Genomic DNA, 14,518 nt, shown 5'->3' with positions numbered 1-14,518 from the left:
GCTTCTGTAAGTGGCCACTGCTAATGGCACCATTTACAAAATCCAGGCCTCGGTGTCTTCATTATTTTGGATATATTGAATTTTCACATTGCAGCTACACCTTCTGTAGTGACTCTTGAAAAACAGCAGATTTTTTTTAATTACTTTATAGCAATGGAACTTGAATTTTCAATTGATTTTTATAAAGTACTGGTTTTATTTTGATATGTTACATTTTTATTCTGCATATGGTCTTAGATAGATCATAAGAAAAATGAAGTCAAATAAAGACATATGACTTATCTAGTCTGCCTAGCCATGCCATCTACTTATCCCCTCCTTTTCTTTAGAGATCCAGTGTACAGTAAAACCTTGGTTTGCGAGATTGATTCGTTCCAATAGCATGTTTGTAATCCAAAGCACTCGTATATCAAAGCGAATTTCCCCATAAGAAATAATGGAAACTCAGACGATTTGATCCACAACCCAAAACTTTAATACAAAATACAGTAAAAGCTTGGTTTACGAGCATAATTTGTTCCGAAAACATGCTTGTAATCCAAATGCGGCCCAGGGAAGCCAAAACACTCGTATATCAAAGCAAATTTCTCCATAGGAAATAATGGAAACTCAAGACGATTTGTTTCACAACTCCAAAATTTTAATACAAAATACTATATGTACTCGTATTGCAAGACCTCGCTCGTTTAGGACAGTCACTACACTCTTGCAGCGTCAGAGAGAGAAGAACCATTGTCTCAGTTGTGATGTGTGCATACTGTATGTACTTGTATTGCAAGGCATTGCTTGTATATCAAGTTAAAATTTAATAAAATATTTTGCTCGTCTTACAAAACACGTGCAATCCAAGGTTTTATTGTACTTGTCCCAAGCTTTCTTGAATTCAGATACGCTTTTTTGTCTCCACCATTCCAAGCATTTGACATATTATTTAAAAGCGAAAAAGAAAGCCATTCATAATACTGATATTAGAAGTGACCCCAAAATTTTAACTAAGAATAGTGATAACAATCGTATTCTTGACCGAGTTGTTCAGTTCTTCTCAGAGATCTATTGTTCAAAAAAATCTCCTTCTGACCTTGAGATTTCTGACTTCCTAAAAGAATTGCCCAAACCACAATTAAGCGAGTCTGAGATTAACCAACTAAAACTTACCAATTTCTTTAGAGGAGAATTTCTCAGGCTATCAAATCTCTAAAAGCTGGGAAAGCGTCCGGAGGGGATAGTCAAGCCATTGATTTTTATAAAAATGCATCAACTCTGTTTGCTACTTACCATTTGAAGGCTCAGTCACCATAGTTAGATTGTGATTCCACCGGTATAGATAGGGAAACACCTAAGGCTCCTTTTACGAAGCCGTGTTAGCGTTTTAACATGCTTAATAGCACGCTAAACTGCCGGCTGCGCTAGCCGCTACCGCCTCCTCTTGAGCAGGCGGTAGTTTTTCGGCCAGCGTGGAGGTTAGCGCGTGATAAAAAGTTGCATGCGATAAAGCCGCTAACGCAGCTTCGTAAAAGGAGCCCCTAGAGCAGGGGTGTCCAACCTGTGGCCCAAAGGCTGCATGTGGCCCCGTGAAGTATTTTGTGCAGCCCCGGTCAAGGGCGATGCAGTGTTTTCCTCTGCTGCCCCCGGGTGTTTACCATCTTGCCGGCTCCCTCCTCTGTCTTGCTGCAGCATTTGCATGTTTGTGCAGCCCCAGAAACACTTTTTTTGGCCAATGCGGCCCAGGGAAGCCAAAAGGTTGGACACCCCTGCCCTAGAGTATCTGATCACTATTCAGTGGTATACAAATCATCTCCATATTCACATTCAATGATGATTTTATTTCTCAAAATCAAAGTAAAAGTACTTTTACTGAGGCTAATATTGTACTTGATAAACCTAGCAGAGATAAATTGCTTGCTAAGAACTGTAGATCAATCTCCTTACAGAATTGCGACCGCAAGATCTGTGCAAGGATACTAGCAGTCAGATTGCCTAAAGTTAATGCTAAACTGATTCATCCTTCTCAAACAGGTTTTATCAAAGGTAGACTGGCACTGTTAATATGAGGTTCCTTTGCCATGTAATGAGGGCTGCTCAGCATTTAGAAGAGCCAGCAAGTCTGGTCTCTCAAACTATGTGGTAGGCCCCAAAGAGATTCCAGGTGTGCCACGAGAGAGTCCAGAATTTTACTTTATTTTTAAAAATTCCCTTCATAAGTATAAACTAGAATAGATGAGGTGTACGTCGCGTGCGCAAGAGTCTGTCAGTATTATGAGTGTTTGCGTGTCCACCGCCCAGGCAAGCATCATTTGAATATTTCCATGCCATTTAAATTTATTATTTTACGCTCTGTTTATCTCCTGTGTTATATCAATATCTCATAAGAACATAAGAAATGCCTGCACTGGATCAGACCAGGGGTCCATCTAGTCCGACGATCCGCACACGCGGAGGCCCAGCCAGGTCTACCCTGGCGAATACCTTAGTTATAATGTGTTATAATATCAACTGTGATTAAAACTGTATTATTAGAGCAGAAGGATAACTCTTAAGATGTACTTTTTAATTTTTGGTGAAATTCTATTTGTCTACTATATAAACATGAGGCCTAAATAGCTTTAAAAAAACTAGCTCTATTGTGAAACTTAATAAATTTTGGAATATCATTGTAATCTTTTGTGCTGCATCGCCTGATCTCTGCATTTAATCAGTCTATAATTTAATACACTGTTTACTAGTGAATTTATATTATCATTGTTTTATTTCATGTTAATTTTAAAAATCTTTTTTCAGTAAAGATGATTTGAACTTAATATAAAATCAGTAAAACAAATACAAACTAAATACAAAGAGCCTGATGTGCAAAGCAATTTAAGTGGACAGGAAAGGCTCCTGCCCAGTGGCATAGTAAGGGAGGTTGGCACCTGGCATTGCCGTGCCGGGCATCCTCACCCACTCTTCCCCGCCATTTAAGCTATAATTGCCTCATTTGGATTTAGTGAAGCAGTTGATAAAATTCAGGTGCTCTATTTATGGGAAAATATGAGGTGTATATCAGCCTTTTTTCAGCCACCCACCATTGTTAGACTTGTCGAGGTGATATTTTGACAAGGGAATGGGCTGTTGAAATGATAAATACCGTGTTTCCCTGAAAATAAGACCTTCCCTGAAAATAAGCCCTAGTTTGATCGACCCCTGAAGCCCCTTCCGAATGTCCTGTGCAACATCTTTCCTCTAATTTTGCCCATCCCCTTGCACAGCATCTTTCCATCCTTTCTTCCCATCCCACACAGCAGAACCCCGCTGACCCTCTCACTGCAAGGCCGACATACTTCTGTTCCAAACATCAGCGGAGGCAGCACTGAACAGGCTGCTTCGCGTCATCAGTGATGCGTCAGAGGGAAGGATCTGGCGGGGAAGGCCGCGAAGCAGCCTGTTCAGTGCTGCCGCTGTTTGGAACAGAGGTATGTCATCCTCGCAGTGGGAGGGTCATCGGGGTACTGCTGCATGGGGGGGGATGCGAGGGAGGGATAGAAAGATGCTACACAAGGGGATGGGTGAAAGATGATCGTTGTACACACAAAAAAATAAGACGTCCCCAGAAAATAAGCCCTAGTGCGTTTCTTGAACCCAATATGAATATAAGACAGTGTCTTATTTTCGGGGAAACACGGTAGTAGCAGTAGTTCTTCATGGCTAACTGTACCTGTGCCAGTGTTATCACATTTCAGAATTTAACCTTCTTTAACGATTTGCAGGTTACTACCTTGCGGGTTGCCCTGGAATTGGATGCTTTCTCTCTTTTCCTCCTCTTTCTGAACTGTAAGATGATATCTGTTGCTGACAGCATGGGATCAGCATGCCTGGCATGAGCACTAACCTATTCCTTATAAAGCAGAAGAGTTTAATATGTTCACGTTTTCTGTATATTGGAGTTAAAGCTATTTGCATGGAGCCTTGCTTACTAACATGTTACATACCATTTGTACCAGAACAAATCTACTCTTCCCCTCTCTGGGCCGTGCTAAATTGGATTAATATCTACTCTGTGAAGCTGAAAGACATTTTTTTAAACAAATAGTTATTCATCATATGTTTTAATCAAATGCATTTGTGGTCATATTTCAGAGGCGTAAAACAAAGTGAAAAAGATCCCTGGTAACACTTTAAAAGAGGGAACTGTATAAAGTCATTTCCATGCATACGTGAACACTTAAAAATATACCTGCTGGCATAAAGGTATAGTATGTGCTTTGCCACTGTGCATACCCTTATGTGGACCATGCAGGTACACAAATGGATTATGAAATAGTTATCTTTGCACCTACTGTAAAGTCATAGGCACAAATATTTATACCTGCTTAGGGCAGGTGTAACTATGTGTCTGCAATGTTGGCATGTGTTAATACCACTTGACTAGTATTTTGTAAAGACATGTTGGCATCTATGTGGCTTTATACAATTGCTTCTAAATGGGTGTCTACTTTCTTGTTTAAAGTATTTATTGATTGATTTATAAAAAAATAAATAAAATAGGCATCTACTTTCTTGTTTAAAGTAGGTGTCTTCATATAAAAATTACCCTTCATATGTCACTCTGCTTGTGCCCAGTGGTCATGCTTCCACCCCAATTTCCAGGCCTGATTTGTATGTTGTCTTCTGCATATTATTTCCAGTTTGCATGTCATGGTGCTTGATATCGAGATACATTTTGCCTCTGTCTTTTTTTTTTGTGGTATCTCTGTGCTGTGCTAAAGTTGAGCGTTTTTTTGAAAGGGAGCCTTTGTATTACTACAGATCATAAAGGTAAAGAACTAATGACTGTTGCTTTGAAATGACAGTGTTTGCACATTTCAGCACGCAAAATGAATTAGCTGTTGCTGCCATAGTCCTCGGGTTTTGTTTTGGGGGGGTTTTCCTGGGGTGACTTGATAACGAATGGTTTAAGCTCATCAGCAGTAATAATGCTCCAATAAGTTGCCAGGCTCTAATACTGGTATATGGGTCAGTGGCAAAATCCAGTGGAATTTATTACCGTAATTTTATGTTTTTGGAGTTGAAGCCCTCCAGCAAACCTGTTACAAATTTTATAGTCATTACGTTATTTCTCAGCTGATGCTTACATGTTGAGATTTTAGTGAGATGCAAGCACCGCCAATAATCCTTTTGCAAATCGTCACACAGGAGCGGGAGCCAGAATTTCATATTACTGTAGTGCGAGGGCTGCGGAATAAAAGTATAACGCTAGGAGTGACCTCATTATTTTGATCAAGAGAGCAGAGGGTGCAGGATTGCCAGCTCCTCTGAGTTTATTTATTTAATTTGTTCCCCCTTCCTCCCCCCATTGTACCCATAGAGCTCAGAACAGGTTACAGGTTGAACATACATAAAAGACAGTTAACTGGTTATGATTTGCCATAATTACAGTACAGTTTGATACAAATTTTTATTCCAACTTGTTATATACTAGGGGTCTAGTTTCTCCATACAAATTATTACTATGGATCTAATACCAATATACATAATGTACAATTTACAGGTTGCATTTTCCATAGTCACCATGGAAGAATTTCAATTCATATTTTTAGCCTGTAGCAGGAGGTGGGGAAGAGGAGAGCTGACTCCTGTGTTCCGTTGGTTGGAGGGGTTCCCATTTCCCTTTCTCCTCTGGTCTAGTATTGACTGTGTATTCCATTTCTTCCATTATATTTATATTCCATCTTATTTGGGATTGTTCTAAATAGATTCCTGTAAAAGTTCTACAATAAGACATACCTGCACATCAAAAGAGACATTGGTATACAAACCCATATTACAGAACCAAAACAATGTATATAAAACCCCCAATTCCAACATTTCCTAGGAAAAAATGAAAAGTATTCCCCATGTGGTCTGTGCTTCTATTTATTTATTTATATACCACTTGTATATACCCAAGGGGGGATCCTAAATAGTTTACACTGAATAGTCAGGTACTCTAAGTGTAAATACTTCAGAATTTGCTTAGATGAGCATTTAACACTTTCAGAAATCCCAAAAGAAGGGTACCTGCCAGTGGGGAAAAAAATGTTATTCCCAGCCTTTCCCAAACTTGCTTGACTTTATGGAAGATTGACTAATTCAGGAATATCAACCCTCTGGGGATGCAAACATAACAAATATGTAGGAAATATTTTTGCATTCAGTGGAGGCAGTGCATAATTCTTATGCCCATCCATTAGGGTATCCTGAAAACCTGACTGGTTTGGAGCCTATTATGGCTGTCCCAAATTCTTGGTATCCAAATGCTAAATGGAGAGAGCAATCCTAGTGCAAGCTTAAGTCTGCTGCTGATTCATGGAGCCAGTCAGCTGTGAGAAGCAGCCTCATAATCAAAAAGTAGACACTCCCATCCTTGGACTGGCAAGAAGGAGAGTGAGGAGAAAGACCAATGAGGGGTGGGGGGATAGATAAGACAAGTGAGAAATAAGATTAGAGGAGCACAGAGAAATTAAAACATAGGGAACAAAGGAGAGAGAAAGGTTAGGGAGAAAGGTAGAGAGGCGAGAGGGGAGGAAGCTCAAGCAAATAAGGAAGTATAAGAGGGAGGATGGAGAAGAGGAAGAAGCGAGGGGAATAAGAATAGGAGAGTGCAGATTAGAGAATGACACGGGGACACATTTCTCCCCGTCCCCATGGGAACTCATTTTCCTGTTCCTGCCCCATTCCTGCAAGCTCCATCCTCATCTGCACAAGCCTCAAACACTTTAAAATCATAAGTGTTATGGCTTTGTTCAAGTGTTCGAGGCTTTGTTCGGTTAAGGCAGAACTTACAGGAATTGGGCAGGTATAGCAACAAAACTCACGGGAATGGAGCAGGGAAATTGAGGTCCTGCGGGAATGGGGATAAATTTGTCCCCATGTCATTTTCTAGTGCAGATATAATGATTTCCTGGTAATGATAGGCAAGAAGGGGGGGGAATGAGAAGGTGGTGGTGGTGGTAGTTGACATTTGAAACCAAGAAGAACAAGGATTTCAAAAGGCAAATAATTGGATCTTGTGGTAAACTTCTAGAGAAAAATTAATCGCTGCTGGCCAAGAGTATGCCTGTGACATGAAGAACCTAGGAAGCATGACCGAGGTTATCATGTTGATACTAATCTAATTGACCGTAAACAAACATTTTGTGGCCCATAAAGTATAGCTTTCTGAATAATATTAATTGGGAACATCGCAGAAATGTGGTATTTGTTTTTGGCAGAAATGGACTGAAAAACTAATGATATAGGAAAGGGTTTGACAACCGCGCTTTATTTGGCCAGTCTGTTGGTATTTTTTGTAAGGGTGGTCAGCAGGACCAGAAAACTAGCCAATGTTAAGGGCTGTTCTTTTGCCAAAACCCAGACCAGCAGAAACTTGCTCAGCTTCTACAGACTGTTTATTTTCTCAGGAGGAGGAGCCAATCTGGAACCCAGTCACCGTGGCAGAATAAGTAGCTCACTGTGAAAGAGCATTAGCCAGGGATTGACTCGATTCATGTTCTGCTCCCAAGCTCCCTGAGGGTCTCAGTGCTTCCTAGTTCCATACAGGAGGCAGAGGTCTGAGAGCAGTGTGTGCACTGGCTCAGTTTCTCATCTGTGCTTTAAAGTGGGCTCTGCTGTTACCACTACTGACATGGGGATTCAGGTGAAGCCCTTCTGCAAAAGAAAAATGTGTAGGCTGAGAGGCATTGGTGATATTTTTTATCTCCCAGTGTCTTAGGTCCCTATTGTTTAAAGTTTGCAATTGCAGTCTATTAAACCATTCATTGTGGTATATAAACTTAAGATATACTTCCATTGTAGCTGTCTTTCAAAATATTTATCCAGCCTGTTGTATTGCAAGTAAAAGTGAAGATGTGCCTTTTGCCTCTTCTTTTTTTTTTTTTTTTTTTTAAATATCTTTATTCATTTTTAACACTTTCATTAAGTGAATACAAGAAAAATTCATTTTACACTTTATACATCACTAAAAATCCTTACAATATATAAATAGATCAATACATTTTTCCCATCAAAAAATTATTATATAGTTATTAATGAAATATATTCATATCCTTCAAAAAGTACAAATAACATATTTTTCATCTTTATAAGGAAATAGTAAGCACCTATAGAAATATTTAATTATTCAAAATCCAAACCAATCCAACCCACCCCATCAATCAATAAAAAATTCAAAAATTAAATTCAAAGAAAAATCCACCCCCCTCCCCCTGGATGTGCATTTGATATATCAACAAAATTCAAAACTATAATAATTCTACAAACGACATCAATGGGCCCCATATTAATTTAAAAATTTTTATATTCCCCGACAAATCAGCATTCATTTTCTCATATTTATAAATTTGCCCACCAGAATGTGAAATTTAGACGATCCCAATTTTTCCAGTTTCGCATAATCAATTGTATAGGTGTACCTACCTTTTGCCTCTTCTAAACAACTCCATCCAACGCGCTAAACCCATTTCTGTTCCATAATGACTCAGCAGAATCATATTGACCAGACAGAAACATAGCACAGGGACCTGTCAAGATAGTATGAAGCTAAAGATTCCTCCAAAAAGATGGTGAGATTTAATGACCCAGTGCAGCCATGTTTTAGCTACTTGCCTCCATTAGGGGTCTGTAAAACTTTCAGTGCAGGGTTGGGGGGGGGAAATGTTGTTAACCAAGCCATTGATTTAAAACCAATTCATTGCTGTTTTATTTCTCAGTTATTGCACAAGAAACACCATTCTTGCCATCAAATTTTCTTAGGTCCCCTCTGTTATGCTTTAATTGAGTTGGCATTTTTTCCAAGTCCCTAACTGATGCTTTCCCAGAATGAGAATTTCTCCAATGAATATACATGAGATCTATTTGCATGCACTGCTTTCAATACATATTCTTTGGGGAAATCCTGAAAACCCGACTGGATTCCAGCCCTCGAGGACCAGAATTGCCCACCCCTGTACTAGACTAATTGCGAACCGTGAACAGTAGGAGATCCTGGAAACTAGGGGATAAAAAAAGATATTAAATAAATAGAAATTGTGAGTAGGATAAATTTTCTACTTGTTTTGCCCACATTCAGCTTCCCTGGCACCTCTCGCTCTTTTTTTGTTATATGATCATTTATGATTTGTATTTGCTGACCTAGACAGCAGATGTCCATTCCCTTTCATGTGGGGTTGGATTTCAGGATCCGTCATGTGCATACTAAACTTTTTGAGTTAATTACACATGCTAAAAGCATGCATGAGCTATACTGTAGAGAAAGTGTTTAAGATTTAGTGCATTGCCTGCTAAGTGGCATTTAGACTTTGTTAAATTTTGTGTGTATTCAGATAAATATTTTTAGCATGAATTTATGTATAGGCCTCAAGGTGTTACAGGGTATAGCATTGTATGTTAACACCGTCAGTAGTTTTGTTTACTGGCTTTGACCAGATATTATAATAATATCCATATACACAGTCTAATTTAAAACATACTTTTCTTCTTTCTAGGCAAAGCAAGATTGTGTATGGAACCAACAATTCAAGTGAAACCAGAGATGCTTTTGACCAGAATTTAGGACATGGACATAGTTTATCCAGTAGACCATCTCAAACAAGAGAGCCCGTGGTTTTGGCACAAGAAAGCAGAGCTAGATCGGGAACATTGCCCAGTGATTACAGATACCCGCCAGAAAGGAAGGAGCGTAGCTTATCTTCCCTCATTTCTTCTGAACTCCATGATGTGAAGGAGAATCTCTTCTATCTCCAGGACAGGGGAGAGGACAGTCAACAAACAGAACAAGAAGTGTCCATCAAGAAACGAGGACCTGCTCCTCAGAGGCCCCCTCCACCCAAACTAGATAATACCATCAAGTACAAACGCCCAGTTGGACCAACTACTTCCCCTGGCACATCTTTGAACTCTATGCTTACTGTGCCTGGCCAACATCCATCCCATTCCCCCAGTGCTGATGATGTTGCTTCGGGTCATCTCTCTCTAACTGGGAGTCCTGCAGAACGAATAAGTACCCAACCACAGGTGCCTGGGCAAACCAGTTTCTCAGAAAATGAGAAGCAATACTTAGAGAAAACGCACTTTATTTCCGAGCCTTCCTTGTCTTTGAAGCATCGCTTCTTGCAGAAATCTGGATCGGAAATGTCTAGGTCTCCATCACCTCAGTTTGCTCCACAGAAACTGACAGATAAACCACCAGTATCTTTACAGGATGAGAACCTGGCTAGGTACGGGCAGTAATTGCATCTGGAATTAATTTTGATTTGGTTGGCGGTCTTAGTGTGAGAAGTAACACTTGACCCTTGCACCTGATTTGGATTGGTGAGGGTGCCTTTTTAATAAAGGGCCCTAAGTAGTTAGTGTGAGATTTAGTAAACGGGAAAGTTTGGCACACTTCAGGAAACAGACTTCTAAATTTTTAGACTGGTGGATGGAATGAATGATGACAAAGTCCAAGGGGGCCTCCAAGAGTGGATTGGCATCCAAACTTTAATGAGAGACCTGACATGGGACCGTGTTTTGGCAGAAAAGCCTTCATCTTGGGTCTTTAGTATTGGCCATACAGATGAATAATATTGTCCGTTCTTTTAATTTCAGTGGGCAATGCCAACACATATAAACATAAAAGCAATGCAACCAATTCTTTCAAATAAGGAAAATACGCTGCCACTGCTCTAGAGCAGTGGTTCCCAACCCTGTCCTGGAGGACCACCAGGCCAATCGGGTTTTCAGGCTAGCCCTAATGAATATGCATGAGAGAGATTTGCATATAATGGATGTGACAAGCATGCAAATCTGCTCCATGCATATTCATTAGGGCTAGCCTGAAAACCCGATTGGCCTTGTGGTCCTCCAGGATAGGGTTGGAAACCACTGCTCTAGAATATTAGGCAAATCATCTCTGTTTCTCAAGGCAGCCAGCTTACCTGATGCTCTAGAACAGCAAACTTTCTGGCTGGCAGCACACTAAATCCAGTGCCCTGGCCAGAAGGCACCCGGAAATGCGCGGACATCACGCATATACATGACGTCATCACGTCAACATCCACGCATGCACGAGGCCCATCTTGGTGGAGGGATCCGGGGGGAGAGGAGGAGAGTCATCTGCACCGGCTGACTTCCTACAAGATGTGCCTCTATGTCCTGTAGCAGCTGGCCGGCATAGATGACTCTCCTTCTTGCCAGTGTGTCACTGCATACCTGAAATATCAGGAGGCACACTGGTGTGCCGTGGCACACGGTTTGCAATACACTGCTCTTGACATTGCCAGCTGAGATTGAAATAACTAAGGATACTATCCAGACTATATTGTTGGTACTGGCTATCCCTATTGGCTATCTCTTGGAAGTCCACTGTACTTTTTTGGCGTGGATTCCTCTGCTGTGGATGCCTTCTCTCCTATTGCCAAAGCCATAGCTCTAGCATTACCAGAGCAGGATTATTTTTAAGTTTGGCAGATGCTGTGCAATGGGGGCATTGACTGATATCTCCATTTTGAACCAATTAGAGAGCATGACCTGCCCATACCAAAAATGTGATGTTCTGCAAAAGAATACTTGTTCCCTGCCCTAAAAGAGAGAGAGTGGTGTTATAAAAAGGGACATACCACCCCAGGTGCCATCTTGGTGCATTTCTCCACACCAGGTCATTCGCTGCCCTCCTTCCCCCGGCATGTACCCCCTTGTCTTCCCTTCCTCCTCTCTATGCCTCTTAACTCTTCGCTGGTGCGAGCAGCAGCTCCAGCCTCAGCTCTCCCTCTGAAGTCAGTCCCAGGACCAGGTAGAGAGCTGAGGCCGGCACAAGCAGCAGGTTGGAGATGCTGCAGGTTGGAAGTACTGGGGGGGGAAGGGAAGAGACGTGTGCGGTGGGGAGGGGTTGAAAAGAATGTAGGAGTGCCATCACTCTAGGCACCTCTCACCCTTACTATTCCACTGTGGGGGTAGCAGAATAAACCGGATGCAAGCAGAATGCAGTTAATGGAGGAATTCTCTATAGATTACCCAAAAGTCATTGTCAGGATGATCCGCACAGAACAGTCTTTACAGAGTACTAGCTCAGTATGCATCATACGCCTAACATCGAGTGTCTGCATTTATGCTTATGCCCAAATAAATCCAATATCCAATTCCAAGCTTCCAACCTTTAAAGTATTCTTTCTATATTACACCTTTAGATCCTTATCTGGTGTTTCTGCTTCTGTTTTAGCCATAGACCTCAGAAACACCCCTCCTCCGTCCCATACAGGCTATGTTCTCATAACGGGGAGATTCATGTGTAACCTCTTCATCGGTCAAGGCTTAAATTTTAATAGCTAATGCTCAGTACTTTTATGTTTTTTAAACACTTTTTATAACTTTTAAAACAACTAATGAAGTATGTGTACTTATCTTCAAAAGTGTTGCTGTACTAGGCTGGTGGACCCGACATGTTTCGCTGCCGCTTCGTCAGGGATCCTCACATGCCGTTAACCACCATCCCGCATAGACTCTTCAAATACAAGATCTTGTATTTGAAGAGTCTATGTTTCTGAGGTCTATGGCTAAAACAGAAGCAGCAACTCCAGATAAGGATCTAAAGGTGTAATATAGAAAGAATACTTTAAAGGTTGGAAGCTTGGAATTGGATATTGGATTTATGCTACATGGTGATAATTTCAGGAATAAGACTTTAAATAGTGCCTTATAAGTTTGTTTAACATATGCCCAAATAAAGGCAGTTAGGTGCACAAATGTACGTATTCTATAACATTGCATCTAAATTCTTGGAATGACCCCCGACCCACCCATTCTCCTCCCATGACCATGCTCCCTTTTGACTGAAATTAGGTGCACATATTATAGAATGGGATGAATAATTCCTAATGACTGCCAATTAAGCGCCTGTCAAAGCCAATGATTGATTGCTATCCCTAATTAAGGCAGTTACTTTGTGGACCTGTACAAAATTGAGCACCCAGATTTGTACTTCAGTGTTATTCCTGTAGTGTTAGTATAGAGAGGGCTCTGGTCAGCCTTGCACAACTACTGCTATAGGAAACCAGCTCCAGCTGTAACATCCACTCCTGACTGGGTTGCTGAACTGCCTCAGTTTCAGCTTGGCAGCAGTTCAGCTTTTACTACTTTCTGTGTGCACTGCTTGGAATCTTATATTCTTTCTTACTAACAGCATTGGCGGAATAAAAGAAACTAATGTCATGTAATTATCAGCTCCAGTTCAAGCACCATTTTGAACCACTTTTCCCAGCTACTCCAGACGCCTATTTGCTTTATAATCAGAAACAGTTTCCATGTTTTGGTTTGTGTTTGGTGGTTTTTTTGTGGGGGGGGGGTTTGTTTTGTTTTGGAGGGGGGGTAGTCAGAATTTGATCCTTATTAAAAATGTGTGTCTGGAGAAAAGTTATGGTTCTTGATGCAAGAGTTTCCAGAAAAGAGGTAGAAGGCAGTGAGAAACGGGCTCAATTGATCGCCAGTCAGGAAGTGGCAGGGCCCGATCAGGTCACACTGAAGAAAACATTGCGACAGTATTTCAGTTGTATTCAAATCTATCTTGTGCACATTCATTGTGGATATTCTGAAATCCTGATTGGCTGAGTGTGCCTCAAAGATTGGTAGAGAACCTTCAGTATGTTCTAGTGTTTTTCTATACTACTATTTCAATAAGAACTGACAGAGCAGTTTGCACCACCAGAATAAAGCCAGTAAAGCATCAGTCATAAACTTAAAACAAAAATTGGGCCTAAAATGATACATTTACAAACAAATAGACAAAAAGAAAAACCCAGCAAGGAAAAGAGAGGGACGGGTGTGAATATAAAGAAAGACAATCAATCCAAAGGCAATCGAATAATTAGAAGGACAGAAAAGAAAAGGGCTTTGGAATTGCCCTATATTGGTGGGAAATTATTACTGAGGATAGGCACAGTAGAATAACCAGGTCTTGGCACCCTCCTTGAACTTGCTAAAATAAAATGCACTTTGAATTCCAAAGAGGGAGCATGAGACCTAAAAGCATCACTGTGTGTCCGGTGTCAGTTTGTTAAATGAGGAACACCTGAAAGATTATTGTATGATGATATTAGGGAGTATCGTGGACACCCATACTTGAAAGAGTGTAGAGTAACATGTTTTAGTCAATGGGGCAATAAGAAGAAAAGTTATTCTAGCTGACATTTAGGGCTCCTTTTACATTTTTAGTACATGCACCGGATTAGCACACGCTATAGCGCGCGCTACCCGGAAAACTATCGCCTGCTCAAGCGGAGGCGGTAGCGGCTAGCGCTCACGGCATTTTAGCATGCGCCTTTGGAAAAGGAGCCATTAGTAGTTTGGAATTGAACTGCCAAACCTACAAAATTATAGTATCTGTTTAGCCAATTGCAAGGTAGTTTTGAAAGTTTAACTAGTTTGAGATCCAAAGCATGAGAAGTGAAAAATATTTTACCTGGTGAGCCACAGCTGCTTCCATGAAAAAATATTTTATTACAATAATAAAATTATCACTATATCGCTGCTAAAA

General features: G+C 40.7%; 1 protein-coding gene across 3 annotated transcripts in view; it reads left to right on the top strand.

The window, feature by feature from the left end:
- Positions 1-14,518, top strand: part of SHROOM2 (shroom family member 2) — a 290,675-nt gene that overhangs the window by 249,050 nt on the left and 27,107 nt on the right. For all 3 annotated transcript variants that reach the window (XM_033948357.1, XM_033948356.1, XM_033948358.1), the window contains one exon: positions 9,498-10,229. In XM_033948357.1, the coding sequence (XP_033804248.1) occupies positions 9,498-10,229 (732 nt within the window). The remainder of the gene's footprint in view (positions 1-9,497; positions 10,230-14,518) is intronic.

The sequence above is a fragment of the Geotrypetes seraphini genome, chromosome 6, assembly GCF_902459505.1.
Source record: "Geotrypetes seraphini chromosome 6, aGeoSer1.1, whole genome shotgun sequence".
Classification (NCBI taxonomy): Eukaryota; Metazoa; Chordata; class Amphibia; order Gymnophiona; family Dermophiidae; genus Geotrypetes; species Geotrypetes seraphini.
This window is presented reverse-complemented; position numbering and strand designations above follow the sequence as displayed.